Source organism: Sciurus vulgaris (genome assembly GCF_902686455.1).
Source record: "Sciurus vulgaris genome assembly, chromosome: 12".
In the NCBI taxonomy this organism is placed as follows: Eukaryota; Metazoa; Chordata; class Mammalia; order Rodentia; family Sciuridae; genus Sciurus; species Sciurus vulgaris.
Window position 1 is genome coordinate 26,923,428 of NC_136473.1, and position 21,243 is coordinate 26,944,670.

The 21,243-nt window shown below is 34.1% G+C and overlaps 1 protein-coding gene across 1 annotated transcript in view; it reads right to left on the reverse strand.

Annotated features, from left to right (window-relative positions):
- The window catches only part of MALRD1 (MAM and LDL receptor class A domain containing 1), a gene marked incomplete at its 5' end in the record, with an annotated part of 672,621 nt that overhangs the window by 454,021 nt on the left and 197,357 nt on the right, over nt 1-21,243 (reverse strand). The window contains one exon of the mRNA XM_079107637.1: nt 12,234-12,321. Within this exon, the coding sequence (XP_078963763.1) occupies nt 12,234-12,321 (88 nt within the window). The remainder of the gene's footprint in view (nt 1-12,233; nt 12,322-21,243) is intronic.

Here is a 21,243-nt window from a genome sequence, read left to right on the forward strand (position 1 = left end):
TTCTTCCAAAATGATTGTACTATTTGGCATTCCCACCAGAAACAAATGAGAGTTCCTGTTCATCCACATCTTTGTTTGCTGTCATTTGGTGTCACCAGTGTTTCATGTTTTTGGCCATGCTAAAAGTAGGTTGCGTATCTCATTTGTGTTCTGATTTTCAGTTTCCCAATGACATATGATGTTGAGCATATTTTCACATACTTTTTTGTCAACTCTACAACTGCAACGAAGTGTTTGTTCAGAATTTTTGCCCATTTTTTAAATCACGTTTTCATTTTCTTACTGCTGAGATTTAAGAGTTTTCTATATGTTGGATAATAGCCTTTTATCAGATATATGTTTGGCAAATATTTAATCCCAATCTATGAATTATTTTTGTGTTCTCTTACCAGGCTCTTTCACAGAGCAAAGATGTTTTATTATTATTTTAATGAAAGCCAGCTAATTTCTTTAGAGATTTCCTTGTGCTTTTGGTATTATATGTTAAAAAACTATCCTCAAGCCAAAAGCCATCTAGATTTCAGCTTATGTTTTCTTCCAGGGATTTTATATTTTACATTTAGGTCTATGATCCATTTTGATTCAATTATTGTGGAAGGAATAAGGTCTGTGTCTGAATTCACCTTCTGCACCAATAAGGGATACCCAGCTATTCAGCACTATTTGTCTAAAAGATTCTTTTTCCCATTGTATTTCCTTATTCCTTAGTAAGATCAATCAACTATATTTATATAACTCTATTTCTGGTCTCTGTATTCTGATGCATTCATCTATTTGTCCATTCTTTCACCAATACCAAATAGTCTTTAATACACAGTTTTATAGTAAATCTTCAAGTTGGGTACTATCAGTCAGTCCTCCAGTTTTGTTCTCTCTCCATGATAAGGGCTCTCTCTTCCTGGTTGTGTCCTCACAGGGCCTTTGCACAGTAGAGAGCAATCTCATTTATAAGTTCTAATCTAACCGTAATTACCTCCCAAAGGTCCTAACTCCTAATATCATCAAACTTAGGATTAGAGTTTCAACACATGAATTTACAGCGAACTCAAACATTCAGCCCATCACAAAGCTTATGATTGGTTTTGTTTTGCTGTGTTTGCCTATAATTGTTGAGAATAAGGTTAATGTTGGCCATAATGACCAGTTTGTCTCTTTAAACAAAAAGGAAAACCAATGAAAGCTGCTCATATGAAATAAAAATCACAAAGGTGAAATGCATTCAGTAAGATGCAGAGATTAGTATGGTTTGATCTCATCTTCTTCAGCATCCTTAAACCACAGGGAAACCAAACCACCTGCACATCTGTCATATGGAAGGTTTCCTAAATTGATGGCTGGAGCTCCAGATGGACCTGCAGCTCTAAATCCTTGATCTGTGAATTCATTGCGACAAATATGATAAATTTCATGCTACACTAATAAAATGTTTTGGATAAAGTAGATTTTTAATATTGTTTTATACTAGAAGTCCCTCCCTATGCCATTCCCACAGTGATGATCTGGTAGATAAAACTGATATTTTAACCTCTCTAGTCCATGAAAAGTAATTAACAGCTATATATATATATATATATACACACACACACACATATAACTGTGTGAACTACTTGACTAAAATGCACAGTGCTATACGTGTATGTATGTGTATGTGTATATATAGATTTATAAACATACATATATGTGCACAATGCATGTTTTTCCTGTGACTTGTGATGTTAAGAAATATATTTAATTTAAAAAGTAAGTTTAATAGAGATTTAAAATCAATCCTCAAAAAACTGAAATTTGAGATACACATAACTCCTAGGAAATGGCATGAATTTGTCCTGTTTCATATAATAACAGGGTTATATTTATAAGCTGATAGCACTACATTTAGCATGATCACACTAAAGTGTCTTAGGTTCTCTTTCTAGGACAGAAGTTTTTATCGAAACATAATAATTCATTGACTATTATCTATAACAAGTATGTTACAGCAGTTTGCCAAATAATACTTTTTTTTCCTGTACTCAGTAGCAAATTATTTTTTAAAATACTTTTGCTTTAAAAATATCCAAAGAAATTTTTGATCTTTAGAGATATTCTACAATATTAGAAAGTGAATGTAAATGTCATATAGTAGCAACTGGAAATCCAAGTATCTTAATAGCCTTAACCATTTTAAGTCTTTAGCATTTCCCTCAATTAGAGGTGACAAAATTTTTTAAAGTTTTAACTTTAAAATAGGTAATTTTCTAACTTCAATTTTTAAGACCACAATAAAGTTTCTAATTTGAATGCATCATGAGCTTTTCTCAAAATTTTTTTCTATAAATATGCTAAATCACTTTGTAAACCTACATAAAAGAAGCTAAAACAAGAACATTTAAGGTTATAATCACTGAGTCTTGCATTTCTGATTTTTGTCTTAAAATCTTATATTTTAAACTATTTTTATAGTTGTTGATGGAACTTTATTATATTTATTTATATGTGGTGCTGGAATTGAACCCAGTGCTTTGCACATGTGAGGCAAGCACTCAACCACTGAGCTACAGCCCCAGCCTCAAATCATATTTAAATGAAAATCTTTCCAATAATGTGGTATTTTCTTCTGAATCTATTACCTCCTTTTTAAAAGTGTAGAAGAAAAGAGAATCTCAAAACATGGTACCTTCATAAAATTTGTTATTCTGTGACAAATATAATGGATATGCCAGCCGGCTTAGTATTATAAAATAAAAAGCTTAGGTGTTATCTTAAAACTGAGGTCAACAGTACTTACACTCTGCCTTCCCTTTTATTCACAAGGAAGGAAACATTAATCTTTGTACAAAGAATGGAGACCTGAACAATAGTTATGTAAACCTAGTGAGACCCTGCTAATGAGGAGGGGTGCCAAAATTTCATCAACCCAGTTCAACAACAACAAAACAACCCAAAGAGTGCTTAGTAGGTAGGAAAGACTGTCATACAGTTATTCTTAAGGATTCTGTAAAATTATCATGTTTTACCAATTTTAAGCTAAATTAAAACTGACCTGTTTTAAGATGAGGCATTGCTTTAGTAACACTTTTACTAGAAAAAATAAAATATGAAAACCTTGAATATGGATATTCATACATTCTAATAATTAATCATTTCAGTAAGTAATGACTCTAACATGAATGCTGAGTCCTGAGATTTTAAAATGGATACAAAGCACATAGGTACACTTTTCCATCTTTCAAACAGTATTTTGTGATGCCCTATAGTGACTGTTTATTTTTTCTTAATAAACCAGCTATGATACCAATCATCCTTCATGTAAGAAAGAAAAGCTCATTATATATATTTAGTTACATCCTTCTTGTTTTTCTGATGGATGACTGAAAGAAAGAATGTAAATCAAATGCTTCCTTTGAGATACAGACTTTTAAATCTTAATATCTGGAAATAATTTTTTATTAATAATCTACTCTGAATATTTGAGTCAAAGAAAAGCCCCTTAAATGTGTCATCATTTTCCACCATTATTTCCTCATTATTCATTGATGCAAAGAATCATAGGATTTTATCATTAAGTTTTCCTATTTTCAATAAAAAGGCACATAATTTTGCCTCAAAAGTCTTGTCTTTAGCATTCATGTAGATTAGACTGAAAATAAGGGTCTCTTTTTATATTGTGCATCCATTAGCAAACTAGTGTAGGTATAGTGATTTAAATACATTCGTTGTTAAACTTTCATGCTGTTGTAAGTGATTTACATACCAATTACAGCATTAGTATATTCAGAATTTAATATAAATATTAAATGTTATAAACATAAAGAAATGTAAATTTTAACATTGAAACCAAAAATGTTGGGTGGAAATGTAAAGCATAGTTTTTCTTTGAAGGCAATCAAAATATAACACTATTAAAAATCATAGAATCATAAAGGAAGATAGAAGAGTAGGAAAAAGAAAAACAATGACCTACAATATAGAAAATAATTAATGACATGGTAATAGTAAGTTCTTAACTATCAACGATTACTGTAGGGGTAAATAGATTAAATTCTCAGACCAAAACACATGGAGTAGTTAAACAAAATAAATATATTCATACATACATACATAAGAAAAAAAATAGACCCCAAAATATGCTTCCCACAAGAAATCCCAGTTTTGAAGACATCCAGGCTGAAATTAAAAGTATGAGAGAAAATATTGCAATCAGTGTACAACATAAGCATGCAAGCAAATGTAACAGTGAAATCCAATAATTCATACAGAGTATGCTAATAAAAAATAAAAATATCCAGGACAAACAAGAAGGTATTTCATTCAAATGGATACCAAGAAAGAACAGGAATAGCTATATGTATGTCAGAGAAAACAGAATGTAAGACAAAACCTTTAATAATATCATTATAAGCTCATGAAGAGGATATAATAATTATAAATATATATGCCTCCATAATAGAGTATGTTAGCATACAGTAAATATTAATAAGTATGAAAGGAAAAATAGAAATACAGTAATAGTAGAGGAATTGACTAAACACCCTCCAACAATGGACAAATCATCCAGACAGAAAATCAAAAAGGAAACATTGGATTTGAATCATACCTTGGACCAAAGGGACCTAATGAGGATTTATAGAACATTCCATCTGACAGCAGCAGAATACATATTCTTCTCAAGTACCCAGGGTACATTCTCTATGATGGATCATATATTTGGTCACTAAGCAAGTCTTAGGAAATTTAAGAAGTTTAAAATCATATTAAGCATTTTTCCAATCATTATTGTATGAAATTAAAAATAAATGAGGAGGATATTGGAAACATCAACATGAAAATGAAATAGTGACTACCAGAGATTGACAAGGGTTTGTGTTTCGGGGAAGGATAGAAAAATGGAGGTTAGACTGGGTCAGGGTACAATATGTAAGTTTGTTAATAACACGCTGAATCCTCTTAATATGTACAGTTAATATGGGCTAATAAAAAAAAGAAAAAGAAAAAAGATCTCAAAGAAATAACCCATCCTTACACTCCAAGGAACCACAGGAGGAAGAGGAGAGGGAGGAGGGGGAGGGGAACAAACTAAGCCTAATGTTACTAAAGGAAGGAAATAATAAAGATTAGAACAGAAATATATAAAACACACAAAATAAATGGAAAAGATAAAACTGAGAGATAGGTTTTCAAAAAAGAGAAATGACACTGACAAACCTTTAGATAAACTAAGAAGATAAACATTCAAATTCATAAAATCCTAAATCAAAAAGACATCACAGCTGAAATACACAGGATTATTAAGAGACAATGATGAACAATAACATGCCAAAAAACTGGATAACCTAGAAAAAACTGATAAATTCCTCGAAACCTACAATCTACAAAGATTGAATCACGAAGAGATCAAAAATTTGAACAGGCTGATTATGAGTAAGGAGACTGGGTCAGTAATAAAAAATCTCTTATGAAAGAAAAATCCAGGGCTTAATGACTATACCAATGAATTCTACTAAACAATTAAACAATTCATAATAATCCTTATCAAGCTCTTCCAAATACTGAAGAGAAGAAAATGTTCCCAAACTCATTTTTTAAGGACCAGCATTATCCTGTGCCAAGCCACACAGGGACTTTACCAAAAAAAAAAAAAAAAAAAAAAAAAAACAGAAACAAAAATCAAAACAAAAAAACCCACTATAGCCCAATATCCCTGATGAACATAAATGCAAAACTGTTCAACAAAATACTAGTAAACTGAATTTAACAAAACCAAAGATTCATACACCATGATCAAGTGGAATTTACCCCTAAGATGCAAGGATGACTCAGTATACAAAAAACAATAAATGTGGTACACCACATTAACAGAATGAAGAATAAAAATTTTCTGATCACTCAATAGTTGCACAAAAACATTTAGTAAAAATCAATACATTTTCATGATTTAAAAAAAAGCCTTCCAACAAACTAGAAATAGAAGGAATATACCTCAAAACAATAAAGGCCTTATATAACAAGTTCAAAATTAACACCATACTCAATGGTAGACTAAAAAGTTTAGGAAAATTTTGTCTACCATCAGAACAATACCGAGATACCCACTCTCCCAGCCCTATTCAAAATAGTAGGAGAGGGCCTACCTAGGTGATTACTCAAGGAAAATAAATAAAAGTCACTCAAGTTAGGGAAAAAAGGCAAAAAAGTCACTAGTTGATGACTTAATTTTATATATTAAAAACTGTAACACCTCCATGAAAATTAAAATTAGCTTGATGGAGGAAAGAAATAGTTCAATAGAGAAACATAAAGAAAAGACAAATAAATGGGAAGATCCCCATGTCCATGCATCAGAAGAATATTTATCTTGAGTGAGAAGAATAAAGCTAGTGAAATCACACTTCCTGATTCTGAATCATATCACACAGTTACAGTCACCAAAAAATAGGGTACTGGCAAAGGAATAAACACTGATACTAGTGAAATGTAATAGAATGTCCGGAAATAAGTCCTCAACAAATGTGTCAAGGATACACAATGGAGAAAGGATGCATTCCTTGACAAAAGGCTGTAGGAAAATTAGATAACCACATAAGAAGAAAAGAAATTCTACCCTCATCTTATACCATCCATGATCATCAGCTCAACATGGATTAGACATTTAAATGTAAGACTTGAAACCATAAAACTCCTGGAAGGAAATACAAAGGGAAAGTTCCATGACATGACTCTTTCCAATTATTTATTTTTATGATATAAAAAACAACAGTAAGAAAAGCAAAAATAAACAAATGCAATAATATAGAAAAGTGTCTTCAGAACAAGTGAAACAATTAACAGAATTAAAAGGCAAATTATGAAATGGGAGAAAATATTTCCAAACCATAAATCCAATAAGGAGTTCATATCCAAAATATCTAAGAAACTCATCTGACTCAATATCCAAACATGAAAACAAAAACATATAGCCCAGTTAAAAATTGTGCAATGAACTGAATAGGTATTTTCCCAAAGAAAGCATATGATTAGCTAACAGATCTACAAAAAGCTTCTTGACATCCCTAATGATCAGAAAATGCGAATCAAAACCATAATGAGTTATTGTCTCATATCTGTTAGGATGTTTTTTTTTTTTTCAAAAGTCAAAAGATATCAAGTGTTGGGGAGGAAGTGGAGAAAAGAAAACCCTTAAACATTGTTAGTAGGAATGTAAATTAGGACAGACATTGTGGATAACACTATTGAGGTTCCTCAAAAAATTAAAAGTAGAACTACCATATGATCCAGCAATTCTACTTCTGGGTTCATATCCAGAGAAAATAAAATCACTATCTTCAAGAGGTCTCTGCACGTCTCTGTTCAATGCAGCATGGTTCATAACCATGTGTGTGAATGGATGGATGAATGACTAAAAAAAAATGTGGTATACAAACTAGAGTGTTAGTTTTAAAAAATCACGATAACCTGCCATTGGGGTATTAGCATAATGCCACGTTCAACATGTCAGATTGGTCGGATTTGTCAAATATATCTAATCAGGCAGACACAGCAAGACAGATACTGCCATGATGTCACTTATTTGTGGAATCTAAAAGAGTTACTCACATAACAGAGACTAGAGGGGTGAGAAACAGGGGTCATGGGTTGGGAGAAATCAAGAGGTATTGATCAAAGGGCACAAACTTTCAATTGTATAATGAGTAATTTCTAATGACTATGGTTAATAGTTATATATATTATATACTTGAAATTTACGCACACACACACAAAGGTAACTATGTAAGGCTATAGATATGTTAATTATATTGACTATGGTAATTGTTTCTCATATATTCATGTATCAAAATATTACATTGTATGACTTAAATATATACAATTTTGTGAATTATACCTCAACAAAGATGGAAAAATTTGACTATTATCAAAGTATTGAAAAGCCTAATCCATAACTAAGAATGATTTGAAAATTAAATTAGAAACAACTAGAAGATAGAGCATAAAAGAATAGACTTGGAAGAGCAAATGACAATATTTGAGGACAAAGTGACAAGAAACTAAGTAGTGACATAAAAGCTCCTGGGGAAAAATTATTAAATTTTACTGTTAAAAGGTTCCCATTCAAGTCAATACTATCTTAAATGGGTCATGACAGAGGTAAGGGGAAAAAACAGGCAGATGTGAGAAATATTTGGAGCTGTAATCAGGATTTGCAACTAGACAAGTTTAAGAGAAGGCCAAAGGTGATGGTGGCATTTCAGTCAGGATGGCAAGAGTGACATGATTAAAAGTAACAAGGAACCCATGGTAGAAAGAGAAGTGGAATGTAACAGATAGAGATGGAATAATCACCTTTCCAGTCATTTTATATAAAATAATAATCATGAGTAATGTAAAATCTGCACTTTGGAAATTAGGTCAATATTTTGTGTTTTTGTGTATGTGATTTTTGTTTTTTTGGTTAACAAGGAAAAACGTCATAGGTAATCAGTTAATATTGAAAGCAAGTTGATGTCTATAAGTGAACTGACCAGCATTAGTCTCACCTCAGCTAACATGACATGATGCTATGAAAAACACTGATAAGCAGCAAGAGCAATATTTTTATTGAGTCTAATTTGTATTTCTGTGTTTCATCTTAGGGTGAGATGTCATCAAATTCCTTTATAAAACCTGTGCCTTCAACAGGCTTTGGGTTTTAACCCAAAATTTAATTTGTGATGAAGCCAACACAGAAACCACACAGTTCAGAGGGTATTAAAAGTTTCATATTTTTCTTCCAAAACCTGAACCAGAAAATTGGGACTAACGGTCTGGAACTGATATTTCACTTCTGTCTCTGCTTCTGGCAACACCTCCACCTCCACCTTGGAACTATCAGCCACAGAACAGATTTCGCAGGATAATTGGGGAAGCAGCAGTTCCAGTGATGATTCATGTTGCCTTTGAGTTCATTTTTTCTCCTCTGCCTCCGAGTCACAGTGATTCTCATACTGGGAAGGGATGTGGGAAAAGCCCTGGCCATTAAAATCAGGGGAGCTTAGGTGATAATCCCATTCCTGCTCTTAACTGTGTATTCTCATCCAGGTCACTTGTGCTAAGTTTCATTTTTCACAACTGTAAAATGGAATTTGTTACCTCTTCCTTATAGCGTTAGTGCATTTGATGAGAAGTATATACTGCTAGTGGTTGACATTATGGTTCCAGGATATAGATACAGTGGTTCTCCTTCTTTTATTACAGCTTGGCACCATTTGGGAGGTTATCTCCTTCTCAGTTTTCTCCATAAAATGGGGAAGACTAAGGCACCAATTCTATTCAATATTCAACATCTGTTCATCTATAATGGACCAGGACCTATTCTAGATTCATAAAATGTAACAGGATTTTGTGAGATAGCACTTGAGTGATTGATTGCATTATTATGCCCATTTACCAGCTCCCTCTCTTATAAGGAATTTCTTTACCACCTTCCCAGGTTCCAGGAGCTGGAGAATACTTACCTGCCCCAATGGTTTTTTTTTTTTTTTTTTTTCTGGCAATGAAAATGGGCAGAAGAGATGTATACCATGCCCAAGTAAGAGCTTAAGTATGCTTTCTTTTCTTTTCTTTCCTTTCCTTTTTGTTTTCCCTCCTCTGTACAGAATGTCCCAGGAAGGGGATATGGTCACTTAGCTGTGGTCCCAGACAGGCAGGACATATGGAAAAAAGATACAAGCTTAGAAGCATATATCATTGCTATTATTGTTTTAAGTCAAACCACATACTTGCAGGAAAGAAAGAAATGTTTGTGGTTATAAGCAACAGAGATTTTGCTTTCAATAAATCCAACTGACACATAACATAGTATCTTGCACATAGAAGTACTAATACTTTAGCAATAAGTTAAAATTGAAAACCAGGGAATATAAAACACCTAAAAAGACAGACATCTCTCTAGCTACCTGTCCATCCAACAAGTAGGGTACTACCATGTGCCAGATACTGTGCCAGCTACTAAAGATAAAACAATGAGCAGGTCCTATTGAACTAACATGAACTTGGGGATGGGAGGCAAGTCGAAATTTAACCATAGAGTGGCAGATGTTATGGAGAAAACTAACTGTGAACAGACACAGAAAATGCCAAGGAAGAGATGATATGGATATAATGTTCAGGGAAGGCTTTGCTGCAGAACAACCTGTTGGGTAGAGACCAGAAGGAATTAAGGGAGGAAGTCAAGTGGATATCTAGAGGAAGTGTACTCTAGGAAGAAAGGAGGAGCAGCTGGAAAAGTCCTGACTGTAAATTGGATTCTGCTCAAGAATTAGGCAAGAGGCCTTTGAATTTGGGAGAAATGAACTAGAGGCACAATAGGGGAAATTGAAGTCATGAAGTAAGAGGGAATGGGTCATTTATTCCTTCTAAGCTATTAGCCAAAGTTTGACATTTGCTCTGAATAAGAGAGAAAGTCATAAGAAGATTCTGGTAATAGAGTGACCATGATCTTATTTAAGTTTTAAAAGGTTCATTCAGCCTTCTGTTTTTAAAATAGTGTATCTGGTTCGAGGATTGAAGCAAAGAGATCATTCAAAAAGCAACTACAATAATCCATGCTAAAAGATGGTGGCTTGAACCAAGGAGTAATTAGTGAAAGTGATGAGCTATAACGGGTTCTGAGGCTAATGGCTGCCTGTGGAGAGCAGTGACTTGGAGCATAATCTCTGACTGCCTAATGGCTGAGTTTGTGCTGGGAACTTCCTGTGCAAAGGTTGAGGTCAAGATTGCCCCAGTTGCTACAATGATGCCCAGCCTGAGGAAACTGTGCAAAGGTAGAGTTATAGCAGTCTGGACCTTGAGCTCAGACACCAGCTCCCAGAGAGAGAATTCTGAGCATAACAAGATAACCCTAATATCTCACCAGTGTTTTGTCCTTCAGTCTGCCTACTTTGTAGAAAATTTCCCATAAATAACCTTTTAATGATAAAAACCTATATAATAAACATGCTCAGCTAACTCTGGGTCACTGTTCCTCCATCAGAGGACAGTGTCCCACCTGGTCCCAGCTTTTTCTAGGTGTGTGTGTGTGTGTGTGTGTGTGTGTGTGTGTGTGTTTTCTGAATATCCCATCACCCCTTGTCTGAATTAACAGCCATGGCACAGCATGTCACAGCAGCTACCCAGATTTGTTAACGTGGAATAAGCAACTAGAAATAAACTCATTTCCTGAGATAGGAAAGTTAAAGGAGTACAGGAATAGAGAGACACTTGTTCATCAGGTATTTCCTTTCAGATGTTGAGTGGTAAGCGTAAACTTGGACAATTTGTCCTGCTTGCTGGCCTTGAGGGTTTGGCTTTCTGTGAGTTCTATGTAAAAGCAACACAGAGGGGTGAAGGCAACCAATTTTGCCAGAATGCTAAGGAGAAGGGGAGACCAGGAAGACTAGAATGGTGCCCCTTAGCTATGCCTGGGGAGGGAACTGATGCTTAGAAGTTTAGTTGTCAGCAATTGAGAGTGCTGTGGGGTGTCAGCCTCTGTTCACTCCATGGAGGAGACTGTGTCCCCTTCTTATGCAATTTACAAGCCTCCCACCTGAGTTCGAGGACCACTCTCCAAGAGTTTGACTTCCAGTGCACTATCCAGAATGAGTTTCCCCCAATGATGTGATTTCATGCCTGTGCTGTGCTTAAGTTATTTTCCCTAGTTATCTTTGAGATGCTTATTAGACATCCAGACTGAGATGTTGAGTAGTATATAAATCTGGAGTTCAGGGGAAAGTTTGGGAATAGAGATTTAAATCTGGGAAACACATATTGTGTTTTTAATAGATATAAACCTATAATAAGGGGAAAATGAAATGCTGCCAACACTAAGAATCTTTAAAGTGTAACCCAGGAATGAAATATAACTGAAGGCAACTGAGAGATGAATAAAGTCTCAAACATAATGTAATTATGTTTGCTTATTTTAAGCAATAATATAATACCAGTTTGCTTATTTTAACTCCTCAAAGATAAGGAAATTACATTGTAACTTCTGGCATTTCTTCCTAGCATTTTACATGTGATAGGACACAGATATAAGTGACTCAAATATCTTTATTTGTTTGTAAACATTTTAAAATAACTGCTAGCAAGGATTTACAACCATGTTTCTACGGTTAATTATTTGGAAACAATAGAAGTGAGGGCATTTTAGGATATTTTGCAAAAATGAAATATTGATTTCCTTGTCAGTTTCTCCAAGCAAACAGGTATAGAAACACATATATCAAAGTGCTCTTTCTTACCTGGGTAGAGGGTACAGTCCATGAAGGATACATCATCAATTGCAATATCTCCAGTGATGCCATCTCCCACAGAAGCCTCCACCAAAATCTAAGCCAAACAAAAGAAAGTTGCTGATGTTGTGATGGGCATTAGGTTATGGACGCTCATAACTAAAAAGGAACTCAGAATTTACCTGAAGATAAGACTTTTCCAAACCTTTAAAAAAACACTTTGCAGTAGTCTCCAAAGTGGTCATCTTGCCTCTTTTTGGCTTCTTCCAATAACTGGATATACTATTTGGGGGCCCATTAGACCCATGGAGTACATTCTAATTCTGATGAGTTTTAATTTTCTGACATTTCAATATTTCAGATTAGTGCTACTTTCCTATCACTTTCAACCTTAATTCTGGATTCACCTTGTTTTCTTCTGAGCCTATAAGTGTTTGAAGGCAATTTATTGTTCCCTGTTCCCACTTTGGCTTTTTTTCTATCAGTAGTTTATCTATTTCCAAGAGTCAACTTCCTCATCACTCTAGAAACCCAACTGCTCCCAGGCCAGGATATACATTTTCAAGGGATTGAAAAATTTTTCTCACATGGACTTTATTCAGTAACACTTTATGAAATTGGCTAATCCTTATTAGATCTCCTTCGGAGCCACATTCATCACAGTGAACTTGGATGACATTTGTGCGGTTACCGGAGCTGCTATTCCACAAAGCTACAGTAAAATATGAAATATGGACAAACCACTATAGTATATGGCACACTGTGATTAAGGCTGAGATTTACTATAACAGTATTAATCATGATGAATTATTTTAATACTTATGCTAATGTGTTGCATACTTACTAGGAATCTCTCCATAATTTAATGATAAAGAACCTGTACCAAACTCAAACTTCAACATGTTCTTTTTTTCACTATTATATGAGCATATGTTTCCATTTTTTTTCCTTCACCAATGCTGTACATGGGAATTGAAATTATTTCATTTTACAAATTCTATTCTCCACTAAAAAGTTACTACATAAATTACCTAACAATGTCCTTGTCAAAGGGGAGTTATAAAAGGTCAAATTATTGACCTTGAACCTCTTGCTACCTTGTCTCATCATTCCGGGCTTTCTTGAGGACTATCAGGACCGTCTCCAGGATTGTCATGAAGGACATTAGTCAACTTGAGAAATGTGTTCGCTTAAACCTGTTAACCTGATATTGCCTGAAGAACATTTAATGGTGTTATTTATACAGGAATGTTCCTGCTGCCTTCCAATGAATCACTCCAAGTATAAAATGCATTTTTCTTTTTACCATCATCATGATTGAAAGAAATAGTATAGGCAGAAAAAAAAAAAAAGTGGAGAAAAATGCCCAGTACCAAATCACACAATTATTCTCAATAGAGAGAAATCTGCCGTCATACTTTGGCAGAACATACTATAAATTTTTCTTTTAAAGAAAAAAGAATCTGCAAATGGCTAGAAAAGAGGAAAGGCACAGCAAAGAAAAATTCATTACTAATAATAAATTACTGGGATCAATATTCAGATATCACTCTGCAATACAACACAGAACATGTTAACAACTCAGAAGAAATGCCAATAGAAAGGACACATTTGCGTAAATGAGAATAAACAGAATGACTCGGCTACGTTCTTCATGACTATTCTAGTTTACTAATGAGAATGGATAAAAAACTGATAACATCCCCACATCAATGGAAGGGGTCATTTTTATACATCTGTAAGCTAAATTTAGTGATACGTGTCCATTTTAATATATGGGCTCGAAAGTCAACAATTTAAAGTATTGGCCATTTAAGAGAATTAAAGCAAAAAATCTGTAATCCAGAACAGGCCATACCAGGTAAGCAGCACTTCTAAGGGGATTGTGTTTGTGTAAATTTATTTCTATTTTAGTTTTCTTCATATTACATGAGAAGCTTATTGTTTCTATCAACATTCATTGCCAGTGGGAAAATACAGAAATAATCCTAGAGAGAAGAGAGTGGGTCTCACTCTATAAGTTTATAATAATTTTTACCAAAACATCTTCAATATGTTAATCCCCTAAGTGTGAGGGTTCTTGAGAATTAATGGACAATAGGTTCAAGTTGAGGTGCTAAATATGTCAAATTGTATGTCTGCTTTGCAATCTCTGTCTCTTTTGAATATTAACTCAGAAATTCATTAAAATAAAAAAACCTCTTGGTAACAGATCATACCTCAAGAACAAATTTTTAAATGTTGAGGTTTACCTCTATTTTTGCCCTATATTTAATTCAAGCTTATATAAAATCTTTGTAAATTATGCTAAGAATCTAGACCTAAAAAAATGGTCACTAAAGAGAATAGGTCCAAGTGTCTCTCTTCTAGAAAATTCATTTTCATTTCTGGTGTTGGTCTCAGAAAAAGTGGAAGCATAATAAAACACAAACATTAAGCATTGAATGCAAGATAGAATTGTCATTCTGGAAATTAGGGAAGCTGAATCTTATGACTAAGTACCATTAGTGCGTTACTGAATGACTTAAAGGGCAATTGAAACACCAGTTTAGTCTAAATGGCCAGCCTTATCTGTAGAGGCCAATTCTACCTGCATCAGAACCATCACTGGCCTGGACATTTTGTGAAGTTGACTAACTCTTCTATGTTGTTCTTTCCATGAGCTGCTGAATGCTTCAAATAAAGATGGATTGGCCTTGTCCCCTACATGAGGACATTTAGCCTCAAACATTAATAAGGCTCTAGGGACTTATCTGAAGTGATAACTCTATATAAATTTAGGAAACTTTAAATGATATGAAAAGTACTGCCATCACACACATGCACACATGCACACATTTTAGGTTCTTTTAACCCATAAGAAAAATGGAAATAATTCAACCTGCCACCCAATTTCTATTTAGGAAACATATTTTTAAAAGAATATTAAATCCTAATATGATAAATCAATTTTAATATAATTTATCTTCATGAGGATTAAAAAGAAAGAAATTATTATTTACAATTTATAAAAAGCATATTGTCTATGTGAAGCAACTGCCACTCCAGTGCATTGGGATGGGAATCCAAACTGCTATAGGCACTTTGAAAACTGATCTGGTAATTTCTTCAAAAAATTAAATAAATACTTTCACATGATCTGGTAATCTTGCATGGAGGGATTTGTTTGCCCAAGAGAAATTAAACAAATAACAACTCACCAAATTTACATAAGATTTATTTATAATCTCCAAACACTGAAAACAACCTATATACTCCCCAACTGGTGAATAAACAAATGGTGGTATAGTTATACAAGGGAATACCACTCAGCAAGAAGGTACAACTAAAGATACATGCAACAACAGGTGTGAATCTCAAAAGCACTGTACTAAGTGAAAGATGCCAGATTCAAAAGTCTATGTGCTTTTATCAGTTCAGTTATCTGACGGTCTAGAAAGGTTAGAACTATAGGGGGAGAAATCAGTGTTGTGTTGCCAGCAGCTGAGGGCAAAGGGGTTTGGGCAGACTGTATAAATGAATAGAAGGTTTGAGGGTAGGATGCTGTTATGATTTTTATCTTTAAGAGCTTCCAAAGGCCCATAGGCTAAAGGCTTAGTCACCAACCTGTGGCACTACTGGGAGGCAATGGAACCTTTAGAGGGTGAAGCCTAAGTGGAAGGAAGTTAGGACATTGGAGGAGTGCCTTTGGCGAGACACTGGGACCCCAGAGTCTCCATCTGTCTCTCTTTCTTTCTCTCCATCGCCCTCCCTCCCCTCCCTTCTTTCTCACTGACTCTAGCCACCATGAGGTAAAGTCTTCCTGTGCCATGAACTTCTACCACTATGACATACTGTATTGCCATAGACCCAAAGCGACCAAACTAGGCCAAGTGACCAAGGACTAAAACCTCTGAAAGTGTGAGCCAAATAAGCATTTCTTCCCTTAGGTAGTTTATCTCATGTATTTTGTTACAGTGATGGAAAACTGAATGAGACAGATGCAAATATTCTCTATCTTGATTGTTTTGCTTGGTTACTCAATTGTGCACACTTGAAATTCATAGAACTGTTCAGCTAAACAGGATGAAATTTACTATTGTAAATTATATGTCAATTAACAAATAAAAAGCATTTATTCTATACTTAGTGTCATAAGTCATCAATATCTCAACTTCTACATTTTTTCTCAACTGCTAACTTTGTGCATAGTAATTTACAACCAGCATATGCTAACATTAAGCATCTCAATCTATTTTTCAATTCAGCTATGAAAAATCATCCCTTGTTATATACTAATAATTCTCCAGAGAATAAATATTTATATTTTTCCCTTTTACTCCTAAATGGTATGCATTTACTTTTCATTTTGTTTTCCAATTAAGAATGCAGGGGAAAAATGAAAGGAATTACAATAGCTCTCTTTTACCCTGATTTGTATACTTGACTGAAAGCTGATATAGTTAACTCCTATAAACACATTCAGACAACTATCCTATATTTTATGACATAACCTGCAATCCTTGAGGACTCCTTGAAAGTCAGCTTGGAATCTCAAACTTTCTAGGCTAATACTTAGGGAAAGATTTGCTGAACTCAACATAAAAGGGTTTTCAATCATCTTTAGAATTGTTTACATAACCTTGAAACCATTCTCTATGAAATAAAACTCAGATTTGGTCTGAAAAATTTTATGTTTCTAGTTCCATTTCTGGTCATATTGTTTACACAAAACAGTACAGAATAATTGGAGTTTTTCAATTATTATGCCAGATATGAAAAACCATTTATCATTAAATATGGACCATATAAACTGGATTTAAACTTAGGCATGGAAATAATAAAAATATAATCGTGGTACTAGTAGAATTGAAAGAAAATTCTGAGACAGATAAGTAGACCAAGCACTGTATGAAGATTGCTTAAGAGAAAAAAACATGATGTCGACCCTATCTGAGTCCTTATTTTAGGAGAAGCATGACAGAAGTTTTATCAATCTTTTGGCATCATATTATATTTCTTCTTAGCTAATGTCTGGCTTTTTAACATACGGTTAGCTAAGAACTTTTGATTCAGAAAAGAAAAATGAGTGTCTAGTTAGGCATTCTGCCAATCATTTCTACAGTTTCCAAGAAGTAAAAAGTTCATGCCTGCCCTCGAGTATCTTATCATATAGAATACAGAAACTAAACAGTGACCCTGGCTTAGACAGAGCTCACTGGAGTTTAGTTTAACACAGTGTTCTCAAGTTCAATATGTTGCCAATCCTTTAACAGTAGATTTTTTTCACAAAAAGAAGGTTGCTCTTCAGTTGCAGCAATCCCTATTACCCACCAAATATCAATGCTAATTTTCAATTACCATTATCATCTTACCCCTGACATACTTCTGTCAATTAGGGTTAGGGTTCATCTACTCTGCCTGATTCTCATAGGACTTTGAGTTTACAGTTTTGGAGGCCACGTTAAGTCAGACTCTGTGAAGGGTCTGAGTATTTATGCCTCTTGCAAAGTAACAAGTTAGCTGCAAATATTTCATGTACATAGACTAACAGAAGACACGAAACCCCAATTTAGATGATAAGAAGCAACAGTGAAAGAAGTACCTTCCACTGATATCCCAGCTCCCTCAGGGCAACATGACGAGGCCAGATTCACTTGCACATGCAGTGGGTCACACCATATATGAGGAACCCTGACATTAGCAGACTCTAGTTGTCAGAGGTTGCTGGCATATTTGACATTTTTCCTCCAGAGAGTGAATGGTGAGAAGAGAGCTTATTTCTACTATGGAATGCATGCAGATGTCTCAAGGTTAAAGTCATTCAATTCTGCTCTTTGCTTCCAGGCTGAACTGTGCTGAACATGAGAAATTCATGCATGGAATTGTCTCCCAACAAATGCAGTTGAGTGGTGCTATACATTTGAAATATTTAATTTGTGGAAAGCATTATGGCTCCCAAATTCTTTCCTCAGTATATTTGTATATTGAAACATTCAGATAGTGCAGCTTCCTTTCCCCTTATATAATGCCTCATTTTATACGATTCTGACCTGAAGTAGCAAATTAGTTCTAAATTTATCAACAAGTAGCAAATTAGTTCTAAATTTTTATAAATATTATTTTATTATTTTCAATTTTCTCCACTTGAGAGGCATTTACCTACCCTGTCTATGTTGCAAATTAAAACTCTCTTAGTTATCTTAACATTAGAGTGGCACATTTCCAAAGTCTGAAGTAGGAGGATTGCAAGTTCAAAGCCAGCCTGGTCAACTTGGCAAAACCGTGTCGCAAAACAAAGAGAAAGAGCTGGGGATATAGCTCAGTGACAAAGTACTTGCCTAGCATGTGCAAGACTCTGGGTCCAATCCTCAGCACCAGACAATTTAAGTAAATAAGTTCTAAGAATAGCTAGCATTTCTCTAGTCCAAAATCCTATAATAAACACCCATGAATTATGATGCATTGATAAATCCCATCAGAAGACTAAGTTTAAATATTAACTTCCTCAGGAAAGTCTTCTTTGACCACTCAAGTTGAAGCTGCTTCTTGACAAACTCATCTTGCTTTTTAATTATGTAACTGCTGTGCATTTAAATGCTGGTCTCTTCCATCAGACTCCAAGGACAGGTTCCAAGAGGGTCACTGAGAAACACACAATGCTACATACAACCCCTACCACAGTGACTAGCAGGGTTTAAGTACGTGAGTATTGTAGGTAGAAAAAACATGTTTTAGAATGATTAAATAAAGAATTAGTGCATTCATCTATTGAAGGGCATCTAGGTTGGTTCCACAATCTAGCTATTGTGAATTGAACTGCTATAAACATTGATGTGCCTGCATCACTGTAATATGCTGATTTTAAGTCCTTTGGGTATAAACCGAGGAGTGGGATAGCTGGGTCAAATGGTGGTTCCATTCTAAGTTTTCTAAGGAATCTCCATACTGCTTCCCAGAGTAGCTACACCAATTTGCAACCCCACCAGCAATGTATGATAGGATAAAGAAACTGTGATACATATACACAATGAAATATCATTCAGCAATAAAAAAGAATAAAATTATAGCATTTGCAGGAAAATGGATGGAGTGGGAGAATATGCTAAGTGAAATAAGCCAATCCCCCCAAAAAAAACAAAGGCCGAATGATTTCTCTAATAAGTAGATGATGATATATACTGGGGGGGGGGTGTGGAGGGAGTAAGGAGAGAATGGAGGAAGGATGAATTGTGCAAAGGAAAATGAGGAACAGAGAGTGGGCAGGGGGAAGAAAAAATAGAGTCAGAAAATATCCTTACCCTAAGTACAAGTATGATTACACAAATGGCATGACCCTACTTCATGTACAACCAGAAAACTGCAAGTTATACCCCATTTGTGTACAGTGAATCAAAATGCAGTCTGTAAAAAATTAAAAGCTAAATAAAAATAATTTTAAAAAGAATTAGCACAAGATATGCTAGTTTTGTACACTACCATCTAAACTTGACAAACCCTGCTTCCTCCTGCTTTTACAATTCTCCTATGTTTCTGTCTTCCTTATACAAACTTGTGCCTGGATTTCACTTTAATTTCTGCCTGTCTATATAGTTTTACTTAGTTCTTCCTTCTTTTTTCACACCTGAATTTACCTGTGTTTGCATTTCCACATCCTTCCCTTCAATCTTTGGCTATTTCTCAAGCATCACTTTCTACGTGGAATAATAATCTCATTTGTTAGAATTTAATGCATATTAAAGTATATATTATATATTATATATAATATAGAGGAATATAAATTATATTATAAAGTATATATTATATGTATTATATATAATAGAGAACATTTTAAATATGTTTTAAAATCTATCATCTAAACAATTAATGAAGTCTCATAAGTTGAATTTGGAACCCAAAGTCCTCATTTTATATTGAATAAATGGGACTTAGAAAGTTTAAATAACTCTCCCATAGGTTCCTGGATAAACAATGTCTAAAATATTTAAGGAAGCATCAATTTCTGATTTTAAAAATTTTAATGCTTTATTCAAATGTTCGCTTCTCACTTTTTCTTTTTATGTTTACTAGGCCACCAGGAGCTAAAGGACAGGGAGGCCACGCGTAGTACAAGACCTATTCAGGTAGCTCTTTGTATTTAGATAATTTCTTATTTTTGTCCAACATCGTAACATCTACTAAATGTTTAACACCAATAATATCAACATATAACATCTATAGATGTCACATTTCTACTTTTTTAAGCACTTGATACTTATACAGTTATCCTAAAAATTCCTAAGATAATTGAGGATGCCCTATATACTAAATGTTCTCCCAAAATAAATGTATTTACAATTCAGATTTTAAAATATCATTGTAGCTAAAATAATAGTTGTTCTTGAAAGAAAAGTTTTAAAAACATTTTGTTCTTTAAAAAAAGGTACTTTTCAATATACCTTTAAAGCACGTGTTGTCAAATTCTTGTCTACTTGATGTTCAATCTTAAAATTTTACTTCCTTGATGGGACTGGGGCTGGGTCTGTAGCTCAGTGGCAGAGTGCTTGCCTACCATGGGTGAGGCACTGGGTTCAATCCTTAGCACTCCATAAAAATAAACAAATAAAATAAAGACATTCTGTCTATCTACAACAACCACCAAAACAGAATTTTAAAAAATTTACTTCCTTGAATTAAAAATCAGATTTTAAAATTCTTTCATATCACTTTACATGTGGAAAGTAGTTGTCAGTCACCCTAACCACTGATTCCCAAAGTGGCATTTCAGGATATTTGATCATTAATATAATGTGCACACTAGAATGCAGCTTGTGGAGAAAAAAATCTAGCTCATCCAAATCCATGATTTAATATGTATTCTTGCTTAGGATAAGGCTAACATGTAAAATAGACCTTACCATTTTACCAGACAACAAATTACAAGAATTGCCACACAGGAATATCCATAAATTTTACAGATCCTTTAGTAGAGTAATTAAGCATTCTTTCAATTGCTTAGAAAAATAATGGATAATTTTTACTTTTTTTTTTTTTTTGGATC